The sequence below is a fragment of the Carassius carassius genome, chromosome 39, assembly GCF_963082965.1.
Source record: "Carassius carassius chromosome 39, fCarCar2.1, whole genome shotgun sequence".
NCBI lineage: Eukaryota > Metazoa > Chordata > Actinopteri > Cypriniformes > Cyprinidae > Carassius > Carassius carassius.
In genome coordinates, this window is record NC_081793.1 from 13,266,631 (window position 1) to 13,294,512 (window position 27,882).

A 27,882-nucleotide genomic window follows, 5' to 3' on the forward strand; every position below is an offset into this window, starting at 1 on the left:
CGATTCGAGAACCGAGGAGCTGATGATACTGCGCATGTGTGATTCAGTGTGAAACAGACCGACACACAGAGCGTCTGAAGCGAACTGATTCTTTAGGTGATTGATTCTGAACTGATTCTGTGCAAATGTTATGAGCGCGGGTAAACCGAAGGCTTGAATCAAGGGCAATCATCGCAAATAAAGTCATTAGGTCGAGCGCAAAAGAACCGGTGAACCGTTTTCTTCAACCGGTTTATTGAATCGAACTGTCCGAAAGAAGTACTGGTGATCCTAAAACCGATGCAACCGGTTCTTGACTCGTGAACGAGTCAGTCTTTTGTTCGTTATCTGGCTCGGCTCGGTGTTCATCTTCAGTTCTCTCTTCACAGCAGTTCAGTCAGTGTACTGTTTGAGTAAATGAATTACTCCGGGATATTGGTTTGTTTGAACTCAGAGGGAGTGTCAGCCACATTAAAAAAGTTAACAGCTTAAGTCATTTGTGGATTAATGCGTATTGGAGACGCGAACCGTTTTAAACGATTCAGTTCGATTTGGTGAACTGGTTCAAAAAGATCCGGTTACATCGAGTGATTCGTTCACAAACCGGATATCACTAAACTGCTGTGTTTTGAACTCGCTCACAACAGACACGGAAGAGAAGACAATGATGAATAAAGTTGTAGTTTTTGCTATTTTTGGGCCAAAATGTATTTTCGATGCTTCAAAAAATTCTAACTGACTCTCTGATGTCACATGGGCTACTTTGAAGATGTTTTTCTTACCTTTCTGGACATGGACACTATACCGTACACACAGTTTCAATGGAGAGACTGAGAGCTCTTGGACTAAATCTAAAATATCTTAAACTGTGTCCCGAAGATGAACGGAGGTCTAACGGGTTTGGAAAGACATGAGGGTGAGTTATTTTTTGTGAACTAACCCTTTAATGGACACGCACATGCGGTGGCCACTGTAAGTTCGTATGACCGCTAGTGCACATGAAGTGTTCCATTTGGGACAGGGCCTAGGTCTACTTTTTCTTTCCTCCACAGCCAATCACGTCAGGGTCCCTTGTGCTTAAGCCCAGTCTATCCTTTATGTTAATCCAGACCTGCTCACTAGCCAATCTGGCTACTGCCCTTAACAGATGGGTCGTACAATGATCATCTGAAATAGTAATAGATTTCTAGGAGTGTACACACATCAGTGATGTCCATTATGTCCAAGGCCCGGTGCTTTCCAGTGATGCTCTCATTCTCACTTTTTTAAATAAACGTCAGTGTAAGAGAGTACAGTAGAGTACAGTACAGTGTAGTGATAATTCAGTTTCCTGACATTTGTGAGGAAACGGCTGATCACTTTAGTAATTGACAGCCTTTCTGTTAACCATCAAACATGTATTTTTGAGCGAGCTACATCTGGAAATAAATGCTGAGGAAGAGAAGTCACAGAACATGTAGTCATAAAACGGAAAGACAATAATCTAGAGTAAGACTTTATAATATATTAAAATCTAACAAAATGTTATTATTATTTTTTTTTTTTGGTTAGTAAAAGTTCTGAAAGGCTGGGAACTTCAAATATATATCTGGTAACTATATATAAAGTATATATATATATATTTATTTATTTATTCATATTCCCATGATCTAATCTGTTCATCTTTTCAACTTTCAGAGGCAAAGTTTAAGTATCTTTGTCGATATATGATAATCATTCTCATTAAAATGATCAAAATACATATTAAGAGATACCAAACATGGTATAGTTGAGGTTCCATTAACTAGTGGTTCTGGACGCATGCATAAAACAGTATACAATACAAAAGACAATACAAGATACAAAAACAGTACTAATGCACAGAATAACCTTGGATTGAGCATGTTCATTCATATAAAGGTTCGTCTATGAATTAATAAAAGGGGTCCTTTTATGAAGGCAGTGTTTGTCTGTTTCAGAGGGAATCAAGTAAGAGGGTAAAGAGTAACTGTCTACAAGTCATACTACATTTTTACACTTGTAATTCAGTGGAATATATTCTATAAGAAATAATTGAACAATAGACTGTCTGGTAACAGATCACCATCTTGGTATGTTTTATTGGAGTTCAACACATGCAGGAGTCAAACAGTACAGAGAGCAGCTTGAGGCATAACAACAGGCTAGCACACAGAGCAACACCAGTACAATCTGTAAAACCAAGACTGACCACAGAAATGATCACCGGTTAAGAGAGTACAGCTTATTCCAGTCCTCTCATACACTCTCTCTCTCTCACACACACACACACACACACTAAAGTTTTCTTTATAGAGATCTGTCATTTCGGAAAGCTAGATTCTCTCCTTCCCGTCCTTTGGTAAATACAAGATAAACACGGTTTCTGCAGCAGACATCAGGATATTGGGAGCTGTTGTTCACACATATACATAGACACACACACACACACACACTCCAAACACATATCAAAGAGAAGAAAAGTGCCGTTCCTAAAAAGCTCTCAATGGTACAAAAGACATTGGCATAACCTGACCATATGCTGGGGATAATTCTTGTCTGATTGCAAAAATTCAGTAAAACATTTCCACTTCAACTGCAATGAAAAAAGTGGAAACTTCAAACTCAATCTTTACAGTCCCTTCATTCTAATATACAGCAAGTAACCAATACTGATTTAAAGAAAAAAAACTGAAAAGAAAAAGACTAAATAAATGTGTTCTGCTTTCTCAAACTGTACATTAATGAGACTCATTTACAGCTAAAACCATTTCAAATGAAATCAAACCATAGTGCAGTATTAAGTGATGAAATGGCACAATTGCTGAGAAATTGAAAGTAGATGCTGATAAACTGAATAATAACTCCACTTCAATTAAATAACGTGTTTCTATCCAAGATTATTTCAGCAACAGTGTCAAAAACAACAACAACAGCATTTAAATGTGATGGTTAACATCCATGAGAGGTAAAATCAGTTTTTTTCATTGAGTGTAGTTTACATATAAGTAATATAGGAGGAGATACAGATCTCATGAAAGAAACTAGTCAATTGTGACCCCCAATCATGTCCCTCAAATCTCCTATTATCAACAGAAATAGACGGTTGTCATAATATTTTAGTATTAATGCTTGTTCATAATCAAGCTGCATTCCCTGCTACAGCGATACTTGAATTTCTTCTCAGCTCTTCTTAGAATAACTATCTAACAGATTACATATCATTGTCACCTGATAAAGGACTTGGGCTTTTCATAGCTCCCTAAACGGTTTCCCTTAAATAGTTTCAAAAGCTTCACCACAGTTCTGTGGTAACTGTAAAGTACACAAACACAGCATAATGAACTCCCAATAATTCTGCCAAAGGCGGCGATCCTCAAAATCCAACCGTTTTCAACCTGAAATTCTGAGTGCAAGTGGCCCAAAGCTTAGTTCCTCAACAGATCTGGGGTTGTTTTCATCCGTAACACATATTTTGTGTAGTGTGACAAATCATATAAAATGATTAGCCATGCAAAAGTGCACTGTCCCTTTGATTTGTGCTCACCTATATGAACAAATCAAATCTTACACAAAAACAAACACAACTAAAACTCCTCTGGACGTTAAAAGCAATATATGTCTCAAGTTAGTTGACTCTATGCTTAAATTATTTGCTGAGGCTAAACTTTTGGTCCGTCAAAACAGTATATACACAACAGCGAGACACCACTCGAACTAAAGATATTACATCATCACATTCACCTCACAAAATAAAATCTCAGATGTCCAAACTTAAGAGTACCAAAGGTTAAATGACCATTAGTGGACTACACCTTAAACTACCAACAAACTGTTCTTTAAGGCAGATCCATTTCATTCCCAATAATAGCATTAAGCTCGACACCACTTCAGCTGTAGTTGTGCAATGTAAAATCTAATTTAAACTTCCTCGCAGTCACCATCAGTTCTCTGGAAACTCCATTTGTTTTCGGCCTCGTAGTAGACAGCAGCGAAATGAACGACAGCTGAAATTTTGTATTTAAACAAAAGCTCTTTTAACACAGCCGAAAGGCGAAGAATTCTTTCAGTGCAAATTCAATTGAAATACATACTTTTGTTCCAATTAATCCTTTCTAATAGGTAATGGTTTTGCCTAGTAAAATAATAACATTTAATAGTATCCAGGGAAATATTTATAATATCATTTTCCCTCAGATGTGAGCTCTGCAGTCAAGCGATGTGGCCCAGACATGTCACTTCTGTCATTTAGCCTTAGTCAGTTCAATATTCAATTAGCAAAATGTGTTTTAAATCAAATAAATCACTGAAAACTTCTCTCGCTCTCTAATAGTTCTGTCATTTAGTCACTAATTTCTGATAATATGACACAAAAGTCTTACATTTGCTTTTTGTTATGGTGTATCTTATCTTATTGTAGAGATTTTATAATAAATAATCCTACGTACAACATCCCTTTAAAGCAAATCTTCAAGTAAAAAAATTTAAAAAAATTACAGATTGTTCTTGAGGAAAGAGAAATAGGATTATTCAGCAGTTGCATGCAGGACTACAGTGAACACAAAATTAGACATGATTAGATGTGGTAGTAGACTTTACAAGAATTTTCTTGCTTTATAACACAAACATCAATTAAAAAAATAGTCATTGACCTCTCAAACCTACAAGAAACAGTATGCTTTAAGAGAGTTATGAGTGGATCTTCTACAGCATTTTCAATGGAATGAAAACTTGATAGAGTATGAAAATGTCTAGGTCATGAAACAGTTCTGATCACTTCAGCTGTGATAGTGTTGATTGTGCTGGAGAAGCAGGGAGCAGGAGAGATAGGAGAGACGCTGATGGATCTGCAAAGCGGCTGACACACCACTGCCACATGAGCAGTGCTGGGCCGCCCCAGAGGATCTGACACTTATCTACAAGGCAAAGAGGGAGTCTTCGGACCTGCCAGCCTTTTTACTCGCAGAAGAGCTGGGGGCAGCAGAAAGCTCGTCACTCAGAGGTGTCGGCAGTGTGGTCACCATCTCTGCTGCTTTGGCTCTCTCCTCTAGAAACTTGTCAAACTCTGAAAGAAAGTTTTCATGGGGCATTTAATGTCAGATACTGAATATAATTGCTGGGACTATGGTCAGATAGACACTAGTGTTTAAAAGTTTGTGGTCGGTAAGATTTTTAAACGTTTTTAAAAAGTCTAGTATGCTCACCTGGAATTTTACTTGATAAAAAAAAAAAAAAAGTTATATTGTGAAGTCACAATTTAAAAAAAACTGTTTTCTATTTTAATACATTTTAAAATGTAATTTATGACAAGGCTGAATTTTCATCTAGTCTTCAATGTCATATCATACTTCAATAAACATTTCTTATTGTCATCATCACAGTTGAAAATATTTTTGTGGAAATAAAAAAAAAAAAACATTTCATGATTCTTCGTTAAATAGAAAGTTCAAAAGAGCAACATTTATTAGAAATAGAAATGTTTTGTAATATTACAAATGTCTACAAATGTTGAATGCATCATTGCTGAATGAAAGTGTTAAGTTCCTTAAATACAACATCTACATAAACAACAATAAATTATAGCTGCAAGCAGTGATATCCTAGCATCCTAACCTTTTTTTTTGGACCAGTAGGTCATAAATTTCTGTTCAGTCATTTCTATGTGGATCAGTAGAAAGATTATCTTGCCAAGTTTGGGAAGAATTGGACAAAATTTGTAGGAGGATTAGCAAAAAAAAAAAACATTTCCATATATTTTATGCAATATAATGGACATATACATTTAAGGAAAATTTTAAATGACACACTGTCGGAATCAGCATTAGCCAGGGAATAAATTCCTTTTTTTTTTTTTACAATTTTTGCAAAATTCCTTATATCTCTGTAACACTAGGTGGCACTGTGTTCAAACTCAGGTACCTTCAGGACCTGCTGGTGATGGATGATACATACAATTTTTTTGTGAAGATATGTCAAATTTTTTAAGAGATATTGCAATTTATGACAAAATTCAAAACGGCAGACTGATGGTTCATCCGATATTGGCAAAATCGGTATCCTCAGATCCAGCATAACCCATGTAATCAATAGGGACCAAGATCATGATTCTGACAATCAGTTCAAAAGTTATTTGCCAAATCAGCCATTTTTCAGATCTCATAACCTGTAGGTGGCACTGTTCCCAAATTGGCATGGCATGAACCCTCAGATCACGGTCCCGAAGAAGCGTACCAATTTTCGTTTCAATTGCTCAAAGTTTGGAAGAGATAGTCTTTGAACTAATTTCGGGTCGATCTCGTTAAGTTTGTGACATCATAACTTTACAACAAAGATGAATAAAAAAAATCTGTTCATTCATTTCTGTGTGGCTCAGTCCAACAACCATCTGATCACAGTTCAGACAAAATAGGAAAAAATTTGGAGGAGCAAAAAACTGACACTGTACTTTAAATGGCCACTACTGTAATGGGCAGAGACCTAATGTAAGATGTTGAATGGCATCAGCATGAAAAGATGAATCAGGTGTATTAAATCACATTTGTCTAGAGCAAATGGTTCAAAAGTTATAACCTTTAGAATAGTGAATTTTTTTTAACTGGTGGCGGTGCTATAGAATTCTAGAAACTCAAATTTCATCCGATCACTATTCATGACCATCTCTACAATTGTGACAAATTTCATCATTTTCTCCTGTTCCGTTTATAGGACTGCCTTTGACTTCCATTTGGGAAAAATAATAAGACAACTAACTGATACAATAGGTGCCTTAGCACCTTTGGTGCTTGACCCCTAAAAACCTTTAAATTAAAAAAAATATAAATAAATCAATTGTTGACCCCAAACTTCTGAACGGTGTAAATCAAGTAATTCTACACACCTTCACTGGTCACACCCTCCTCTCCTTCATCTCCTTTCTGAAAGAAAGTAAAGGAGTTCAGTTCATGAAGGCTTATCCAAAACTGAACACAACTTTTTGCAACCACATCAAACGTGATAATTTTTTCTTCAAATTACCTATTCTTGATTTAACAATGACATTACCAAAAACATCCAAAAGAGCCATTAGTATAGAAAATAAAAGCATTAAAAGCATATCAAGCAAGAGTCTATTCACTATGCACTCAGTGTATATTAAATAAATTAAAACAATTGTAAGAATATCCCAGAAAAGTAAGGAATGTAGCAAAACCATACAAGGAGAGTCCTTAGTGACCCTAAAAAGAGGATGAAAGGCATTCAGACAAGAATAAATAGGCAAACAAAAAGAAATATGCAGTGATAAGGGCATATTTCTTTTCAGGAAAATGGGTTATGCCCTGAAGAAGAAGAAGAAAAATCAAACAAACGAAAGGAAATCTCACCACATCAGTACAGAGCCACTCCTCAATGTCATCCATGACAGAGGACTGGTCAAGAGCTGCCTACGGGCCCAAACCATGAGCCGGAGCAAAGCAAATAATAAATAAAAATAATAATCCCAAGAAAACATGACAAAACAAACAACAAAAACAATAAGATTTCAACATAAAAGTCTTAACCAAACCAATATTAGAAAACTACCCCATGTGGTAATAAATCAAACAAATGCAGAGCGTCACTGCAGAATACAGCAATTCAAGACTCGTTTGAGCTGCTCTGAAAGAATAATATCAGTCAACAATAACAAATATGTACAAATCTGAAATCCTGCTTCCAGAAATAGTTTCTTCTAACTCAAATTTGTATGTTCATCAACTAGTGTCATCTTCGGAGTCACATCCTTCTCACTTACTAATTTGGGGTTTGGTACACAACTACATTGCTCTGAAGTATGTACTGTAGTATCCTCTGAAAATTACATGATGTCATTTTGTAATACTACATACTATGATGTCTCTTTGACATAAAAACAATGATTCCAAATGCACATATAATGACGGAAAAGGCAAAAAAAAAAAAAACTACTGACCTAAAATAAAATTCTACAGAGAGAGAGAGTCGAAGAAAACTCACCCCAGTGGGTTGTTGTCTGACATCCAAAGTCGGGGCCACTCCACTTGAAGCCTTTGTGTCTTCGAATGGTGTACTGTTAGATCAAAACCAGCAAGTTAATGCTAATATAATACAGAATAATATAAAATAAATTAAATCTTAACATTAGGGTACGATGCCCCTCCTCCACCTTTATTGTATAATGAAGATTTGTGAATTTCAGACAGCTTGATTTCGTATTTTACATAAAATGAGACCACCTTCAAATAAATACATATATACATACACACATGTTTTTTTATAAAACCTAATCTGGGATAAGTTTAACCTTTGGACTTTCTTGTCTCAGAGAGGTAGTCAACTTTTTTTAGTAGTGGGACAAGATGGACCTTGCCTTCTCTTGATTTAAAATGTTGTCATTTCCATTTATTCTTATTAATTTAGTGAATGAAGTATCATCATAAATAACTGCACACTGTTCTTATACACGGTTATATAAAAGTGATACTCTATGAGTCATAAGTGTCACCTCCAAAATTGATACTTCAAAAACCACACAATGTGAACATGACAGGAATCCAAACGGTCAGGTTCATAAATCAATATCTTCTGAAGTGAAACTATAGGTGTAAAGAAAAAAAATACTAATATTTCTAACTTTAAACTACAAATCGTTTCTGGCCAACTGTCACATGCGCATTCACAAACTGATTTATACAACGGCACATTGAGAAGTGTAACGTAAGTGTGTTGTGAAACTCAAACAAGAGGAGATGGAGAAGCACATACATACATAGACACACACACACACACTTTTTTTTTTTGCCCGGAAGCAATGGTTTAAAGTTTTAAATGTTGAAAAAAAAAAAGTATTTTTCTACACACACACCTATCATTAAACAAAGATTTATTATATGGGGTCATATGTATTGCCATCATGCTCTCATTGTGTGGTTTATGATCAATATTGTACTGTACACTTGCATTATATGGACTCACAGAGATGGATTCTATTTCTAAAACCCTTCAATTGTGTTAAGCCAAAGAAAGAAAGTTATAAACATCTGGAATGATATGACGGTGAGGAAATGATCAGAATTTTCTTTTTTTGAGTATCCCTTTCGGGGAGGCATCATACTCCATTATACATTATAAGCAATTAGTTACATGAAATAGATTTGATTCATACTTCTTTCTCTCAGGAATGGCGCCACTCCTGGTCTGAGCAAACATTTCAAAGTCATCTTGGGTTTGACCGGTAGTCAGAGAGCTCAATGTGCCACTCACACTGTCAGAACCAACATCTGTAAAGCAATGTCATTCACACATTAGTACAGACAAAGAGAGAGCTTCTCACGATATCAAGATATCTCTTGATATCTAAAATGTAAAAAACATTGTGGATCAAAGGTACGGGACTCACCCAAACCAGCCAGTCTGGAAGAGAGTGTGGCTGGAGAGGCGGAGCGAAATGGAGCCACAGAGGGAGGCAAGTTGGATGGAGGAGTAGCACTGATCCTGGGGCTGACCACTGCAGGAGACCCTGGTCCCAGATCAATCAGGTTATCTTCTGTCGCCTCGTTCAGGACCTTTGGATAAGCAACACCATTTCACATAGATACTCACTGATTACAGACACTTTGGGGTGATAGGTTATTTATATGCTATCTTACCTTTACATTATGAACTTTTTCAAACCGGTTTACATACCTCTAATTTTCTAAAATATTGAAATAGGCATTCCCTGCAATCGATTATATAAGGTTCAAAGGAGTTAAGACGAATAGTTGGGATGTGGTACAAACATTGCTTTCACCATTTTCACCAACTTCTTTGTGAGGGGAACTCAATCTGTAACTCAAAGTATACTGGCTGGAATTGATGAAAAAGGTGAAGTGTTCAGACCGTACAGAAACATTGACTATTATAGTGGCCACAAGAGGAATGGCTAATGGACATTCTCACTGTTTGTTGGGATTGTTGTTTTTATATGCTGCAAACTGGACAGTGTCATATAGCATTACAATAATAATAAATATGTCTAAGTCATTGTTAATAATGTGTGTGAATGTTACTTTGTTTCTGCGCCAAATGTTGCTGTACTCCCTCATTTGCTTATAACAAGTTTGAATCCTCTGTTACAAGTCAAAAGCATATTACAACATGCTGTCCAAACCATAATTTGTTACTGTCTTGGCACAGTGGCACATGCTTATGACAAGTAATATAAAAGGGTTCAAATTCTTTATTACAAGGCAAAAGCCCACCAATAATAATAATAATAATAATAATAATAATAATAATAACAACAATTATTATTATTAGACACATGGTGTCAAAAATATGTTTTGTCAGAAGGCATAACACAGTGATGGCTCTTGTGGGTGATCTGGACTACAACAATATCCTTATCCTGTTCCCCCTTCTTTCCACATAACTTTATCTTATGCTCAGTATCTTATGCTCACCAGGGCTGCATTTATTTGATCAAAAACACAGTAAAGTTATTAGTACCCTTTTATTTTAATATATATATATACACATTTAAAAAATGCAATTTAGTGTCATGGCAAATCAAAAATTTCAACAGCCATTACTCAAGTGGCACAAAATCCTTCAGATTTCATTCTAATATTCTTGATTTACCAACATTGACTATTAACAGTTTTTAGAAACCTTTTTATTTTATTTCTCAGGATTGTTTGATGAATATAAAATTCAATAGAACCAAATTTTTTTGTAACAATTTAAAAGTATTTACTATCACTTTTGATCAATTTAATGCATCCCTATTGAATTAAAGCATTAATTTAAATAAATCATTAATAAAATTTAAAAAAAAATCTTCCAAACCCCAGACATTTCAATGCCTCTCATGCAGTCATAGAAATTTCTAAAATAGCCAAAAAATATTGCTGTACATGTGCTGTTAAAAATCATACAATTACATGAAATGCATTGTTACTGCAGTAAATCCCCATGTAGCCCATTTTGCTTCAAGCAGTGGAGGAAATGGTACTAGGGCAAGTAGATGGAAAGGGTGGAAGCAAAGGTCACAGACTGTGGGACAGCCATTCTACATGCTAGAGGTTCACTGTCAGGACATGCCAAACACAACACAGGAAGATGTACCAGCCAGTACTGACATAATATTCTTTAGCCAATAGCAAGTAAAAAATTAGATTAGATGACTTTCATACTTGCCTCCCTCAGCTAGCAATCCCAAAAAAATATAAATAAGAAAAACAAATCACAAAACAGACCAAACCACACAATAAATAACATGCAATCACATCAATTGATAACCGCACACGATGAAAGGGTTTGAATCTCAAAGCAAACATACCATGCATTCTCAGAGCAAATTTTAGAGTAAAAAGCAAGCAATCAGAGGAAGAGGAAATTATATGAGTGACTCTGAGATGTGCATTTGGCATGAACAATTGACCTTACATGTTTAAAAAAAAAAACTCACACAGATGATGAAATTATGCTAACGAACAGATAACAGAACAACCCACCCCATTGTTTACGCCTTGAGCAGTTCGGCCAGATCGGAATCTCTCGTATCTAAAAAAAAAAAAAAAAAAAACCATGAAGAATGAGGAAACAGAATCAACACATCTTATTAAAACCTCTCACTTTAAGCAGTATTTTTTATGAAGCATTAAAGGGATAGGTCCCCCAAAAATGACAATTCTGTCATCATTTACTCGCCGTCCCAAACCCATTAGATTTGGAATATATATTTTTTGAAACAGAAAGGAAGGTTATTTTTTTTATTTATTTATTTTTTTTACAAAACCTGAGCGGTTTCTGTCCCTCTATTTAAAGTCAGGGTAACCAAGACTTCCAATATCCAAAAAGGTCATAGAAGCATCATAAAATGAATCTATATGAATCATGATTTAATCTGTAAAGTCTTGTAAAAAGATATGATCACTTTATATAAGAAACAGGTTTAATTTGCATATAAAAACACATACATAAAGTGTTAATATGAAAGCTCATTTGTGCATCATGTTCTAGAACAAACCTCGGTTCTCGTGCATCAAGGATACACGTTTGACCTTACCATACTAGATTACCATATGGCATGACATGCTCAATCTATGTTGATAATTGTTTAGATGTAAATAAAACCCTAAATTAAATCGGTTCAGACAAGACTTGGATTAAACTGCTCTATTCTATTGCCTTATAACCTTTCGGAACTTCTCGGAAGGTTTAGTTACCTGGCTTTTCAATGAAGGAACAGAAGCCTCTCAGGTTTCATTAAAAAATATCTTCATTTGTGTTTCGAAGATTAACATGAGGGCAAGTAAATATTTTTGAAAAGGTATTTTTACTGTGGTTGATCACACCTCTCATATCGAAGGAAGATGTTGTTGAGGTCGTCGTTGACGTGCAGGAGCTCCTCTGTGACTTCCTCATTGGACACACGTGAGATGAGCTCAACGATCCTCTGCTGCATGGCCCTGCATGTTCTGTTTAACTCCTTTAAACAAAGGAAGCAAACCATGTTACACTGAATAAATTAAAAAAGTAAATGTAATGCTGCACCAAAACTCCCTCTAGTGGCCTTCTGTTGCTCTTTCAAGCTCTTTTTAAACAATTAAAAAATAATAATAATAATAATATGCGAGAATGAGAAACCTGCAGAAGCTCATGATCGGATGGATCCTCTTGACCGGGAACCATCTCAGTCAACATCTCTGACATGACCTTAGTGTTCCCACGCACAATGTCGAGCTCACTGCGCAGCTTGCAGATCTAATGAATTATATATTTTTTTTACGTTATTATGCAATCTATGAAAAATGTTGATCTATCCCATTTAAAAGAATGAAAGAAGGAGGTTCTACCGCACCTGTTCAGGGGAAGGGTTGATGGGTCCAGATATGTGCAGATTGGGCATCTGTGGGGAAGTGTGAGTCACAGGGGCAGTAAATGGAGGAGCGGAGGCAGGGTGAAGCTGTGGCTTGGGCTGGACTGGGGCGTTATATTTCTGCTGGTCCATCTCTGGTGCACTTTGCAGCTTTTAAAGACAATTACAAAATTGCAGAGATAAAGAGGAATGTAATGTGATGAAGTTAAGTAAATGATAAGGAGCATAATATTTTAGTATGAGCTGCCATCACCTCTGTGATAAACAAACCATGACATGCCTCAAATCAACACCTACCTGTTGTGGTGTGTGAATGGGGGACAGGGTCTCCAAGTCAGATTGAGGAAACTCTATACCCTTCCTCTTCATTTCTTCATAGACGTGGACTACTCCAGTCAAATCTGGACTACTCCTGAAAGCATCTGCCCATGCCTGATGTACGGAGTACATGTAAACTTGTTATTTGCTTTGGAAAACTTGCCATTTAAGATGCATCAGAATATCTATTAATATAGTTGATAACTGCTTTACAACTTCTCACATCTTCTCTACTTTTAAATGGACAGTTTTCCTAAAAATGTAAAATGTCACCTTTCTTCTGTTGAACAGAAAATATATTATTTTGAAGAATATGTGTTCATAGTACTTTCATAGTATGAAAAGGAAAATATGGTTACCAGAAACAATTTGGCTACTCACATTCTTCAAAATACCTTTGTTCAACAGAATAAAGAAATGTGTACAGGCTTGGAACAACATGACGGGGAGTAAATGATAACAATTCTCGGTTTTGGGTTAAGTATTCCTTAAATAATAACAATTTACATGTCACGCCACAGGACACGTCCTTTATTAATTTTATGTTAATTTTGTGAATCTGTGTGTGAGATTGTGTTTCTGTGAAGTGTAGTTTTTGCCTGTTTTCCTCTGTTCCTTCCTGTCCTCTCACAGAAGGCTAATTGATGCCACCTGCCCACCCGGTTTGGAGAGATACTCCACAGACAGACTTAATTCAAATATTGACGATAGTAACACAAATACAGTAACAAGAGCTTAAAGTGCTTAAAAAATGGTAAACAGACTGAGATAGACATGAATCTCTTCAATGATTATGTTTGGCACCATTTATTTAAAAGTACTATGTCAAATAAAGTGTTTTCTTCTAAACAATAACAAGTGCTTAAATAATTAAGTGCTCAAAGTGCTAAAGAACTGAACTGCTAAACTGAAGATTAGAAGTGAAATCAAGGCTATTATCACTTTTTTTCTGGGATGTAACTCGCATGTTGATTTGAAACCAACAATCTAGTTAACGCTTTTTTGTCTTCTGCCAGTTTTCTACACAGGGTGACCAATGGCAGCGAAATTCTGAATGACAAATCATGTTCTGCTATAAATGTGCACACACGTATTTAATCGCAGACATGGTCAGTCATAGACAACGGTTTGTCAGCTAATAGTTGCTCCTGGTGTTCTGTCGATTCATGCTACCCATCGAGATGTGCTACTTACTGGTTCTGCGCATGTGCAGACTCACAATTGTGTTCTGCGTTGCCACGCCCATAAATCTAGGCATCCAGACTTCGGTTGACGGACGGTGAGCATTGCGATATCTTTAATCCTTTTTTATAACATAATTGTACCTGTGAACGTGTAAATATTAGCATGTACACCTTTTCAGCAAAAAAAAAAAATGCATACGCGCCATACAAAGTATCTGTCAACATGCTCTCCATATTCATACAGTGCATATGGAGTGAGTAGTGATGTAAAATAAAGTGAATTTGCACTAGGAGCATTATTTGATAGGGCGTGTTGGTCTATCAGAATATGCTACTCCTGACATCTTAAAGGTGCTATTACAGAATATGCTACTCCTAACATCTTAAAGGTGCTATTACAGAATATGCTACTCCTAACATCTTAAAGGTGCTATTACAGAATATGCTACTCCTAACATCTTAAAGATGACAAAGTATCTGTCAACATGCTCTCCATATTCATACAGTGCATATGGAGTGAGTAGTGATGTAAAATAAAGTGAATTTGCACTGGGAGCATTATTTGATAGGGCGTGTTGGTCTATCAGAATATGCTACTCATAAAGTTCAGTTACCAAGGAAAGGTTTGCTTTGACAGGTCAAATATGAATATTTGATGATTTTTACTTTTCACGCCATTTAAAAAAAAAACAGTACAGTGCCGTATGTAGTAGGTACTCATAACTTTGAATTTTATAATTGTACATTTACAATTATGTCATTTTTACTTGTATATAATTTTTACTTATTATATCAAGGGTAGAATGAATCGACATTCTCTGTGATCGATTCGCGCTTCGGGTAGCATTTTTCGACAAGGCAGCAAAAATCGACAGACTCTGCTATCGATTCGAGCTACGGTAGCATTTTTCGACAAGGCAGCACAAATCGACAGAACACCGGCTATAGAGAACTGCACTCCCGCGGGAGTACCGTGGGACCCAGCGCCACCGAGTGCGGCGCGGGAAAATATTTGATGGGTGAATGCGGACGCGGGCGGCTAGATATTACTGTGTGCGGGAAAATATAATTATTTGCGGGATAAATAAAATACAAAAAAACTAAACAAAATAAAAGAACTAGAAACAAATAGACCTTTGTTTATAATAAAATTACATAGACTTTGCGGAATGGGAGGATGCGGATGATACCATAGACAGCGAACGTGTAATTTGATTCTGTAATAGCGATATATTTAAATGTCAAATTGGATGGATTAGAAGCACACAGACCGGATGATGTCCTCCAGAAGTGGAAAAGACGAATTTCCGAGATTAAGCAAACATGCCATGTACTTTGCATTCATGTGCGTGGTAGTGGGGGGAAAAGTGGACCTGACTACCCAGGGCCCCGTCTAGGGAGAGGGCCCTTTGAAATCCCATAAAAAAAAAATTTTTGTACATTTTTTTGGAATTAATTGGGCCCTCCAATTGATGTCATTATTCATTTCAAAATATATTGATAACACCAACTGAGAGAATGAACTCAGTGCCAGACACTCTGGAAAAAAAAATGGTTTAGTCCGCCCATAGACGGCAGCCGGCGGCAAACAAGTAACGCAGTGAGTCTTGAGCGGTCTAGAGCATGGGAGCCTGATCATGCTACGCAAAAAAAATCCCAAATCGGGCTTTCAAAAAAAAGAAAGACAGGAAGGAAAAAGAAGGGAGGCAGAATGAGGGGAAGCAGCTGATGACTGCTTTCTTTCCAAAAGGTGAACTGAGTTTGCTTGTTATGCACCTACATCCAATTAAAGTTAACGTAGTCGGCTCCAGACAGCTGCTGCTAATGTATGTATGCTAATGTTAAATCTTTAGCTTAGTTTGTCAACCAGGCTGCTTGTTGCTGTAAGTAAATTATGGGCCAGGCCAGCTAACGTCAGGTTGCCAACATTAACCAGTTTCAGAAACAAACAGTGCGGTGCTTAAAAGCTATAGTCAATGCTCAATAAATTCATGATGTTATCAAAGCCAATGAATAGGGTTGCAAAATTCTGGGAATTTTCAAAGTTGGAAAATTTCCATGGGAGTTAACAGGAATATAAGGGAATTAATGGGAATTTACAAAACTGAAAGGTTATTCCTTTATAGTTGACTTTTTTTTTTCATTATGGCAGGCTTAGCTTATTTGATTGGTTTCTGAGGGTACAGTTGTCTCGTGTTCTCCTGTTCAAAAATAAATGTTTTTTAATTTAAAACTTGCATCAGTATCATGGATCAAAACGTTAGTACACAAACAAACCCGATGTAGCCTAAGGTTTAAAGGTATTTGAGCACAAGTAGGCCAAATGCATCAATTCAGGTGGTGAATGAAAGAACCAATCATTACTATAATCTGATTTGATTATAGATTTAAACACTATTTATACTTCTTTATATTCAAATAATAAAAAAAAAAATTTCACTCAAAATTGAATTTTCATTTTGCTAACCCGCATCGTACAATGGCATGTGTAGGGGGCCCACTGACATTGAGAGTATACAGGGCCCAGAATTTGGTGCTACGCCCCTGTTTGCATTCCAGCTAGCGCACCATCGGAGAGGGCTTTCAGTATTTGCGGTCGCAAACTGGAGCAGAGACGGATTAAACTGAAGCTCTCAACAGAGAACGACATGATATTCCTGCATAGGCACATTAAGTAGTCGTACAGTTTTTTTGTCAATTCAGTTTATTTTTATTTATTTATTTAGCTTAATATTTAAAATTGGTCTATTTTGTTATTGAGGAATAAGGATATTTTTTTGTTAAATGTTTGAATGAATTGCTCAGGCCCAATAAGCCACTTTTCCTTTGAAACAAATAAATCCAGGTTTATTATTATATAATTTATTAGGCTATATAGCCTAATTATTATAGGTATATATTTTTTTTATTTACATGTCTTACTTTTTTACTGTATTTATATGTTCTAAGTTCCTTGTTCATGTTCATACTTTTAATTAAACGCAAATAAAACGAAACATTTGTTTATTTTCCGTTTCTTTTTAAATTTATATTCAACAGGGGAGCACGTGAAAAAATAAGGGTAGCAGGCAGAATATGCAATGTATTAAAAAAAAGAAAAACTACTGTATACGTTTACCCGCGGGATTTTGCGGGCGGGAGCGGGACGAAACTTGATATTTTGCCGCCGGGAGCGGGAGAAAATAACATATTTTTGCGGGAGCGGGACGGAAAAATCCCTCCCGCGCATGTCTCTACTCCCGGCAACGTCGTGGTAAGTTTAAGTGCACGGGCAGCGGCTCTATGACCGGAGTCTGGTGCTGCGTTCCAGGCAGGTTTTAGCTCGCAAGTCACTATTTCAAACCACGACTAACGACTTTGTACCGTTCCAGGCAAATCACGTCAAACTTTCTGAGCGCAAGGAAATTTAGCTAGATTATTAATTTTATTGTAACGTTACATTGTCCTTAAATCTATTTTTCAACGTGTACCACTTGCATAAACACTGCATCCGTAGCCAGTATTATCCGTAGGGGCTGTTGTTTCGCGTGCTGTGTGACGTCAGAACTCGGAGTACATCGATCTAGTACGAGTTCACGGGTGGGAAGTCACGGGTTTGACTGCCGTTCCAGTGCACTTTCACAGGTTTAAGGTTGGAAAAACACGGGTTACGGGTTGCCTGGAACGCGACATAAATCATAAGGAGCAAGCACTTTCTTACCGCTGCTGGCATACAGAAGCTTCCTCGAGCAAATCATACATAAACAAGCCCCGGGCTCTCTCAGTTTCTTGCACCAACTGCCAAAAAGCGCCATTTATTTTGAGTCCTTTATCTATTGCTAGTAGGTCTAGGACATCATCCCCAGGCTTCATAAACTTGCGCTCCATTTTTGTTTTCTCCGACAACGCTAACGTGACATTGACGTATGGGCGTCAATCATCCTTCACGCCCTTCTCTGCTTCTGATAGGCTTGTAACGTTAGTTAAAGCTGCGTTCCTCTCATATGATTGGTATAAGAAATAAATTGGCTCGAAAATATTAAACTGCATGCGCAGGCTCTCAAATATTATATTATTTTTTTCCCTCACGGCCACACGCCGGAGATCCGGCACGGTGCTGGAATACTTTAAGCCCTGTATATTATATAGAACTAAATTGTATACAATTATTTTATTCAGAAATGTTATGTTAGTGATTTTTTTTTTTTGTTAATTCGCTATTTAAATTAATAGACCTAAATATTCAGAAACAGGTGTAGTTAGTTGCCGGCGTCAGTCACAAAATGTATAGAAATAATCTTTGTAAGAAAGACTGGCAACAGTTGGTCTTAAATTCTTTAGGCACCGCACACTACACGACTTAAAACAGCAACTGAAAACACTGACTGAGCCCAAATGACATTCATAATGGGCCTGATAGTAGTGTGTTCCCTACTTTACAGAATGAACCGGATCAGCCTGTGCTTGGAACTGAACAGTCTTTCCATTACTTGCAGACTGCTGGACAGGTTCTCTTTCCCGTGTCAGTATTTAAAATAATTAAAATTAAATAAAAAAAATTCTAACAGAATTATGCATTACTGCTGTTTTTTGCTAACAAGTTGACATTAGGAGTAACTTAAAGTGCCAGGACTAATCTGTTTTCCACATGGGCACATAACCAGTCTGTGGGAGCCAGAATTCTTGCTGGTTGGTAGGGGTCAAATACTTATTCCACTTTATGAAATGCAAATCAATTTCTAACCTTTTTTGGTTGATATGTCTATCCGTTAAAATAAACCTACCATAAAAATTACAGACCCTTCTTTGTAAGTGGGCAAAGTTAAAAAAATCAGGGGATCAATTAAATATTTTCCCCAATATGCACTTTCCCTGTTTTTTGTGTGTTTGTTTTTAATCGCAAGGTAGTCAGGGAAGAGATCTGTTGTTAATTTGACTTCTTATTTGATAGCTAGCTTACTTCTGCTTATTTTTTTGCCTTAAATCCCCTCCTGAAGCTAGAAGCATCTTATCATCACCAATTTTTGAGTCATCAATACTGTTTATCTTATTCTTAACTGCTGTACAAAGACTGTAATCTGTAAATTAAACCTTGATGAGTTTCCCTTTGTGTGGTGCTGGGATTACAGAAAGATCCAACTCACATTCTTTTTGCCCTGTTGTTATTTTTTTCCCTATCCTCTTTAATATTAAATGTTACTTCCCGTCACCCCTAGACGAGACTAGGGGTGTAACACTACACTACCATTCAAAAGTTTTGGGGTGCAAAAATTTTTTTACATGAAAATTTGGAAGTTTCTCACCAAAACATTTATTTGATCAAAAATACAGTAAAATGGTAACACTGTGAAAAAGTATTACTATAATAATAAAAACTTTATTTGATAAATAGAAAGTTCAAAGGAAAAACATTTATTAGAATGAAGTTTTTACTGTCTATTTTGAATAATTAAATGCATCCTTGCTATATATATATATATATTAATTTCATAAAAAATATATTAAAATAAAAAAAGATAGTCTTACAGACCTCAACCTTTTGAATGGTGAGGTTTGTACTACAATCAGGTGACTGTTTTAAATCATGTTGTTTGAATGACAAACAAAAATGCAAAGCACATACTTTACTTGCCTAGTTCTCTTTGGACAAAGCCATTGTAGACATTTTAATTTCATCATGAGAAATTTCTGGCATCACATTAAATGCAAGACCAAGTACATTAAAGTCACCCTTGGTCATCTGAGCCAAACCTAGTAACCTGATCCACTAGGTTGTAATGAGCACAACTTTAGTGCCAACGAATTAACGAGATCTCCTTGACTACCAGGCATCAGGTAACCCACCTCTTCATCCACCTCAAAACCAACAGTCAAAACCAAAAATCCGGTCCATACCTGTACCAAAGCTAGCACTTTGTCCTGCACTATGGCAGGTGGGTTGTTTTTAGGAGATATGATTTTCACCAAAACGCCATCAATGAAGTCCCGGGTTGTGACGAGTGCATGGAACCGGTACCCGCAGTTCTTTACACAAGTCTCAAGAACCTGAACATATTATGAAAATCAAAATGAGCAGGACAATCTAAAAAAGGAATTGGTAGATATTATTAAGACTCTAAAGGGAATTGTTTCTATTGTATTGCTCTCACCGTCAGTGTAAGCATCACCTCTCTGTAGTTTTTATTCCCATTAAGCCTCTTCTTCACAGCTTTTATAGCATCCTTAGGCCTATAAATCAGATAAATAACATCCATGCCACTACAAAGCAACCCATTATGAAATTAAAAAGACACCGTCAAATGAATGAATTATCTTCTGCCAGCAAGCATTGTCAGGTTCCACAAATAACACATTGTGATGACTCCTGGACTTGCAATGGATTTGAATGGCCACCGAATAACTGATGGCATGATCATTCAGCCATAATTAAACATTATTAGCATGAAAAACATGTGCAACTATAACAACGACAATGTTAGCACAGAGGTTACTTAATTCAACCGGTTAAATGCTATAAATTACGAATCCTTCAAGTCTTACCCATCTTCGGTTTCATTGATTAGGTCACATATTTCCATATTCAAGGCCCAGTCTTCACTTTGTAGTGAGCCATCTGTGGCCCTTTCTGTGAAAGATCAAAAGGCAAACTGATAAGATAATCGGTTACTGTCTTTTACTAATAAGAGAATCTGATAAAACATTGGCACTGATGACATTGCACTCAACTGCAATCTGCTATGCAGTATGAGCTTGCTTGCTGGTTATATTCCAAAGCAAGCGGTCAGTTTCCTTACACAGTGTCCATTTGTAGGAGTTGATCAATAGTATGAATCATTTGCACACATTACCTCTAGCTTTTGCTATGAAACTGTGTGTGAGAGATAAACTCAGTGTCAACTGGCTAGCAGGCTAATACCAGCTGATAAGTGAGAGCAGTATTTCAGCTTACTTTAACTCTGTGTTAAGCATGTCGTCTACCTTTAATCTGTAATTTAAATAATTAAGTAATTTACTATTGTAAAAAGCACATATTAAGAGGTAGCTGTAAATTAGACCTGCTAGCATGAATGAGCATTAGCTGTTAGCTATATGTTGAGTCACTATTCAGCGGTTTAGCAAAATGCATCGCTTTAGGCGTTAACTTGTCACGGCACAATTTTTAAGCGTCATTTAGTTTAAGAAAAACATACCAATGCACTGTCCCACCGGAGTACTGTATGGGTTTCCCAGCAAGAACTCCATCTTGTCAACATACCAAACGATAAACAGTCAACGAGACGGTAAACACTCAAGCCCCGCCCATGGGTGACTCCCATTGGTCGCGTAATTCATGGCAGCAAAACTATTGGCCGAACCTGCAGTCCGCTATTGAAATGACACGCCAGCTAATTAAAGGGACAGCAGTGATTCCGTTGAGATGACGGGTTTGATACTTCGTTATTAACGGTTATGTATCAGATTGCTCTTTCATACTATGCACTTAAAACATTAGTTTTAATGTGTGACTTTGACCTTGAGGGAACTGCTTGAAAAACATTAGACTGTGGTTGGTAAAAATAAAAGTGATGACTCAGTTAGACATGCACATGATTGCAATTTATCAAAACTTTTTATTTAGTTAGTTTCCAACTCATTTACTAAACCGTTTCACAGCTTCGGCTTCAAACTACTGGGATTTTGTATTTACAGTCTTTCCATGTGGCATATGTTGAAACAAAAAATACATATCATGACCTTTAGACATCTATATATTATTACTCAAAACATAACTAGACAGGAACAGCATTTTACTAGTTAGGTAACTGGTACTGCAGCTTTCTCTCTCTCTCTCTCTCTCTCTCTCTCTCTGTATGTATATATATTTATACATATATATATATATATATATATATATATTTGTGTGTGTGTGTGTGTGTGTGTGTATGTATATATAAAACAAGGCCAGAGAACAAAAAAGAAATATATTTCAATCTCAAACAGTGCCTTTCTGGCCTTATCAGTCCTGTAAAATGTTTCTCTTGACAGCTGTGCTTTCAGAAGACAGATGCACAAACATTACACCAGCTGCTGTTCGTGCTTGCAACTCATGCATGTCATAATCATGGGTCCATTCCACATTTCCCCATCTCTGGATCTAAGACAGAACAGAACATTATTACAATTATCATTAATATGGACAAAATGATACCAAGCAATTATTATTAAACATTCAGAACAAACAAAAAGCAACCATACCTGGTATTCTTCCTCAAGCCTGGACAGGACAACCGCTTGTTCCACACTGAGGTGTCTGTCAATCAGCCCAAAGGACAAGACCAGCGATTTCAGCTGAGTGATCACATACTCAAACCCTGCAGAAGCAAAAAACCCTGCACTGTTCAAACAGGCCTATTCACATAAGATGCAAAATCTTATGTAAAAATGTCAATTTACATCAAATGCAAAAGCCACCACAGTATCTTTACCTGTCAGAGACCATAAATTGTAGGAATTAAGGTGCTGTTTAAATGTCTTCTTAGTCTCTTCTGGGATTTGAGGGCCCATTATACTGGAGGAAGAGCCAATTACTACATTGTACCTAAAAATAACAAGATGTTCATATACACCATTTGTTTTGTGGCTATGCAGTGTGACTATTCCCCAATCTATCCAAAATGTGCAAATAATCTAGCCAAAATGACCTTTGTTCTATCCAGTTCATTACAGGGTCCCATTCATTCCTCTGAAGCTCCACAAGACCTGGCGGTTCTTCTACTCTGAAACTACAGCAAAGGTATCTGATTTAATGAAAACATAAAACTATAAATGGGTATATTTTATGTAAATCTAATACCATTTAAGATTACTGCAATTAAATAACACAATAATATTATATAAATCTTGATTTAATTAATTAAATGCCATCAAGTGAGTTTCAAAATACCAGATTGTGTCAGTCTCCAAAAACTTGAGAGCTGCTGAGATCATTTGTTCCTTCGTCCTTTGTGTCGGGTTGTCAAGCACCGTGTTAATAAGGGTGGTCTGTATGGATGGAAATAAGTCATATTAGCATATCTACAATTTGAGTCAAACCATTCCATTTTTATAAATACAGTGCTTTTTAAAATATATACATATTCAGATCAGCTTTACATAAATTCATGATGTTAATATTTATATCTTCATGCATTATAGCCACATTAAGCAGATTAGAACAGGATGATAATAATACAGTTCACATTTCATGATGCATTGCTTTATGTGAGTATACTGTATGCATGCAGATAAAGTTGGATGTATTCTATATCCCAATTCAAAAATATCACTGGCTTGTAATATAATTAATATATACAATTTGGGAACTGTAACTTTATTTAATCATAATGGCTTACTAAATGCATGGTGTAAAACATCAGCGTGTCCTTCTGAATGTCCCACTCTGTAGCAACAGCTATAGCAAGAGCTTCATTAGGCACTGTGAACAACTTTCCGCCTGGAGTCTTCAGCTTTCGTTTGTCAAGGTTGATTTCAAACAGGCTCCCTGTAAACAACACAAATAGTATCTTCTTGTTCTTGGTCAAAACTTTTCTTTTTTCTTTTGCAGATGTATATTATATGAACACCATCACTGAATGATGCTCACCTTCACCTTGAGATATCGAGACATTCTCGTAGAATTTTTTTCTCTCTGCAAAATGCATTTAAAGAACACGAGATCAAGCATGAACACATTAGATTTGTGCTTCTATATCTTTCTGTAATGATCATACCTGTTGTGGCACTGGCATTTTTTGCCTTCTGTAGATGTGTTGATAAACTATTAACACGCTGCTCTTGAGGAAAAGAAAATGGCCAAATGATCTGGCCAAACTGCCTTTGATACCTACAAATATTCCTTAACATCGTATGTTTAAAACGCTATGTGTTCCTTAACGTAAGAATCATGAACCATTTAGTCAAGATTAGAAAGCTGGATCAGGCGTTATATCTAACTTGACAAGTCGTTATTCACGTTTTAGTAATAACAGAAAAACACAGGTATAGACTACAATCAAAGTGAACTCAGTTATTTAAGAGCAAATATATACTTTGACAAGAGATGTCACAGCACGCAGCAACGAAAAACCAAAGCGTGAAGCTGATGACTGTGTGTGTGACCTACACGAGGATGGTAAAGGACAATTCATAATAAAAGTCCTTAAAGCTCCAATTGTAGGTTTTTTTTTACCCTCTTTTAATATTTTATATGATTTCTGTTTTTTAATGATATTTCATAAAATAATATTTATGAAAATATTGATTTGTAAAATTATTTTTAATAGATTACCTTTTTTAAATATAATTTTATGAGGCTAGATTACCTTTTTTTAAATGTCAGTAGCCACCAAGTAGTCAAGACAATAAAACAATCTACAAATTAAATTTAAACACACACAACACACTCACTCACACACAATATTTGTATTAATGTTTGTATATATATTTAGCTATTATGTTTGTGTCTTATTGTAATTTATATTTCATGAATTCATGAAAACGTACCACTGTTTCGAAGCGCGGATATACACTTCCATTCAAAGATATGGGGTCAATAAAAAAAAAATTTTCAATAAGGAACATTTTTTATAGCCTACTTTATTTAGCAAGGATGCATTAAATTGACCAAAAGTGACAATAAAACTTCAGTTGTTTTAGTAGCTTATGTATGTCGAATAAATGCTGTATTTTGTTTGAACTTTCTGTTCATCAAAGGAAAAATTTATCATAGTTTCAACTAAATGATTAAAGGAACACTCCGACTTTTGAGGACTTTAGCTTATTCACAGTATCCCCCAGAGTTAGATAAGTCCATACATACCTTTTTCATTTCTGTGCGTTCTGTAAGTGTTATTTGACGCACCCACCGCTAGCCTAGCTTAGCACAAAGACTGGATGTAAATGGATAATGGTAGCATAGTAATCCCAATAAGTGACAAAATATTGCAAACATTTTCCTATTTACATGTTGTGATCTGTATAGTCACAGCGTGTACAAATAACAAGGCTATATGAGACAGAGACCATTTTTAATCGTATAAATACTAGGAACTATATTCTCACTAGGCGTAGGAGCACAGCTAACGTTACTTGGGCGGAGTGGCTACTTGGGCGGAGTGATTAGCGCAGCACCCGAGACGCGCCGTGGTGAGGAGAAGAGAGTTCTATGGGATTTAAATGCTGCCATGATTCAAAACTGAAAATACAGGTCTGAAAGGTTGAAACTAAGTGTTCGAAAACTCAAAAACTTACAAAAAAAAAGTTTTGCAAGATCGAAAAATAAGATTTGCAAGCTTGCAAAATGTAAAAATATATATATATATATCTCTGCAAACCTTATGTTGTTTTTGAGATTTCCTTCTTCAGAACTGCAACATTTTTTACGATGTTGCGCAAATAATTTTTCAGAGTTTCAAATTTGTCAGTGTTCTCCCACTGTATTAGATTGTTTCCAGGTTTGAAACCTTGTAAATGGTGATCTGAAAACTGGTGTGCAAAATGTGTGAAATTTTTTTTTTAAACTCTGAAAACAGCGCTTTGCAGGCTTGCAAAGTGGTAAAATAAAATTACATCTCTTCAAACGTAATTTTGTTTTTGAGTTTTCCCTCTTCAGAAGTGCAACACTTTTTTATGGTGGTGTGCAATCATTTTTTCAGAGTTTCGAATTTGTCACTGTTCTCCCAGTGTATAGTTTGTTTTCAAGATTTGAAACCTTGTAAATAGCGATCTGAAAACTGCTGTGCGAATAGGTGAAAAAAACTTTTGAAACTCTGAAAACTGAGGTTCGAAAGGGCGAAACTTATTACATTACATTACATTTGCACTCCTATTGCAGACTATTTTTTCAGAGATGAGTTTACAACACCCACTTTGCGGAGATACACACACACAGTTACGAGCTTGCGTCTCACGTGATTTGTGGCAGTGTTGTCACGCAGCTCTGCTCTGAAACTCTGAAACTCAAACTGAGCGAAAATGAAGCTTCGCAACCTCGCAACTAAAAAAAAGCCTGGAGGGAGGGCCTTCTGCTCTTGGCCAATGCTTTGCTGTCTGCTGACGTACAGTCCAATCACAAGTCGTATTTACTGGAAAGGTGGGATTGACCGACTGCTCCGCCAAAGACAAAAGCGCACAGGATACGCAAACAGAGGATGCACAGATTTCTGTCCACAAGGCGGTCCCGTCGCGGTCCAGTTCTAAAATAAAGGTTTACCCACTTGTCGCTGAAATTCACTATACAATTGCCAGTAGCCACTGAGCAGAGGTGGAAAGAGTACAAAAATATTCTACTCAAGTAAAAGTACCAGTCTAAAATTCTACTCAAGTAAAAGTAAAAAGTAGCTCATTTAAAATTTACTCAGAGTAAAAATTACTTAGTTACATTTTAACAGTGGGAGGGAGTCAAAAATGGGAAAGACCAAGAGTGTCAAACTCAGTTCCTTGAGGGCCACAGTCCTGCACAGTTTAGATATAATCCTAATTAAACAAACCTGATCCAGCTAATCTAATCATTTAGGTTTATTTGAAAACTACATGATATGTGTGCTGGAGCAGGGTTAGAACTAAACTCTGCAGGGCTACGGCCCTCCAGGAACTGAGTTTGACACCCCTGGGATAGGTCTATTAATCTCAAACTAGTTGTTTTTAATTAAAGGAATCAGTTATTTAGAATAATAAAACATTTGGGCTGTTACCAGGCAAATCAGTATCAACAAACTCATCTTTTAATGCAGAGGAAATGCAGAAGATTCATTGGAAGTGGCATTTAGATGTATTACACTGTTTAGTGCAGGACAAGAATGCATTTAACCTGCAGTTACAAATGCATGAATAATGTTTTGATATACAAGACATAAAATGTTGAATACTCATTTGAAATGATAAGAAATTAATTATTTAAAAAAAAATCAAAAAATACTTTAAATGTGCAATTAAAATGGCCAGTATGTGTCAGCAAGTCACTGTTAATAAGTGAGTCATTGCGACTGAACCGAATCATTTAAACGGTTGATTCATTCAGGAACGAAACACTGTCACGTTGCTCAGAGACGCAAAACTGTGCTTTGGTGGCTGTGTTTGGAATTATTTTCTGTTGTAGAAATAGAGCTAAAAAAGGCAATATGGTGTCTAAAACGCAAGTCTCTTAATTAACTTGTTTACTGAACTGTTATATATATGTATGTATATATTCATGATGATTTTTGGAGGAAAAGATGGCATTCTTTGTGTGATTTTGATTTAATATATGAAATTATATAAATATGTGAATTTTCTGCCCCTATATCTTCAATTTTGTGATCATTCTAAATGCATTTTAGGAGACTGAATCACACAGTGAAAGAACGCACTATAAATGCGCGCGCACATCATTAAAACAAAAATAGCACACTCCTCACCACTGTCTTTTTGGCTAATTTGTGCAAAACCTCTTGCTAAAATGTCAAAGCTTCATTTTAGCCACCAATGCAACGATGCAATTATTTAGCTTACCTCTACATTCTTGCGAAGGGTTGATGTCTTGTCGAGATTTTATAAGCTGCTAGTTTGGTC

The 27,882-nt window shown here is 36.3% G+C and overlaps 2 protein-coding genes across 3 annotated transcripts; both read right to left on the reverse strand.

Annotated features, from left to right (window-relative positions):
- Nucleotides 1-2,048: 2,048 nt before the first annotated feature.
- On the reverse strand, nt 2,049-21,659 carry LOC132121404 (TOM1-like protein 2). Of its 2 annotated transcripts, XM_059530750.1 has the most exons (15): nt 21,507-21,659; nt 20,857-20,941; nt 20,466-20,544; nt 20,212-20,361; nt 13,133-13,267; nt 12,818-12,985; nt 12,604-12,720; nt 12,312-12,445; nt 11,469-11,517; nt 9,371-9,536; nt 9,137-9,251; nt 7,969-8,041; nt 7,338-7,397; nt 6,854-6,890; nt 2,049-5,041 (listed from the first exon to the last, which is right to left on the reverse strand). In XM_059530750.1, exons 1-15 carry the CDS (start codon nt 21,556-21,558, stop codon nt 4,893-4,895), a joined length of 1,569 nt encoding a protein of 522 aa, XP_059386733.1. In that variant the 5' UTR covers nt 21,559-21,659; the 3' UTR covers nt 2,049-4,892. The 2 variants fall into 2 exon arrangements, with proteins under 2 accessions (XP_059386733.1, XP_059386734.1); XM_059530751.1 differs by lacking the exon at nt 7,338-7,397.
- A 247-nt stretch (nt 21,660-21,906) lies between these two features.
- On the reverse strand, nt 21,907-24,459 carry LOC132121405 (ATP synthase mitochondrial F1 complex assembly factor 2-like). The gene is made up of 8 exons (XM_059530752.1): nt 24,066-24,459; nt 23,939-23,983; nt 23,688-23,836; nt 23,240-23,337; nt 22,998-23,078; nt 22,782-22,894; nt 22,552-22,667; nt 21,907-22,450 (listed from the first exon to the last, which is right to left on the reverse strand). Exons 1-8 carry the CDS (start codon nt 24,196-24,198, stop codon nt 22,313-22,315), a joined length of 873 nt encoding a protein of 290 aa, XP_059386735.1. The 5' UTR covers nt 24,199-24,459; the 3' UTR covers nt 21,907-22,312.
- Nucleotides 24,460-27,882: the final 3,423 nt, after the last annotated feature.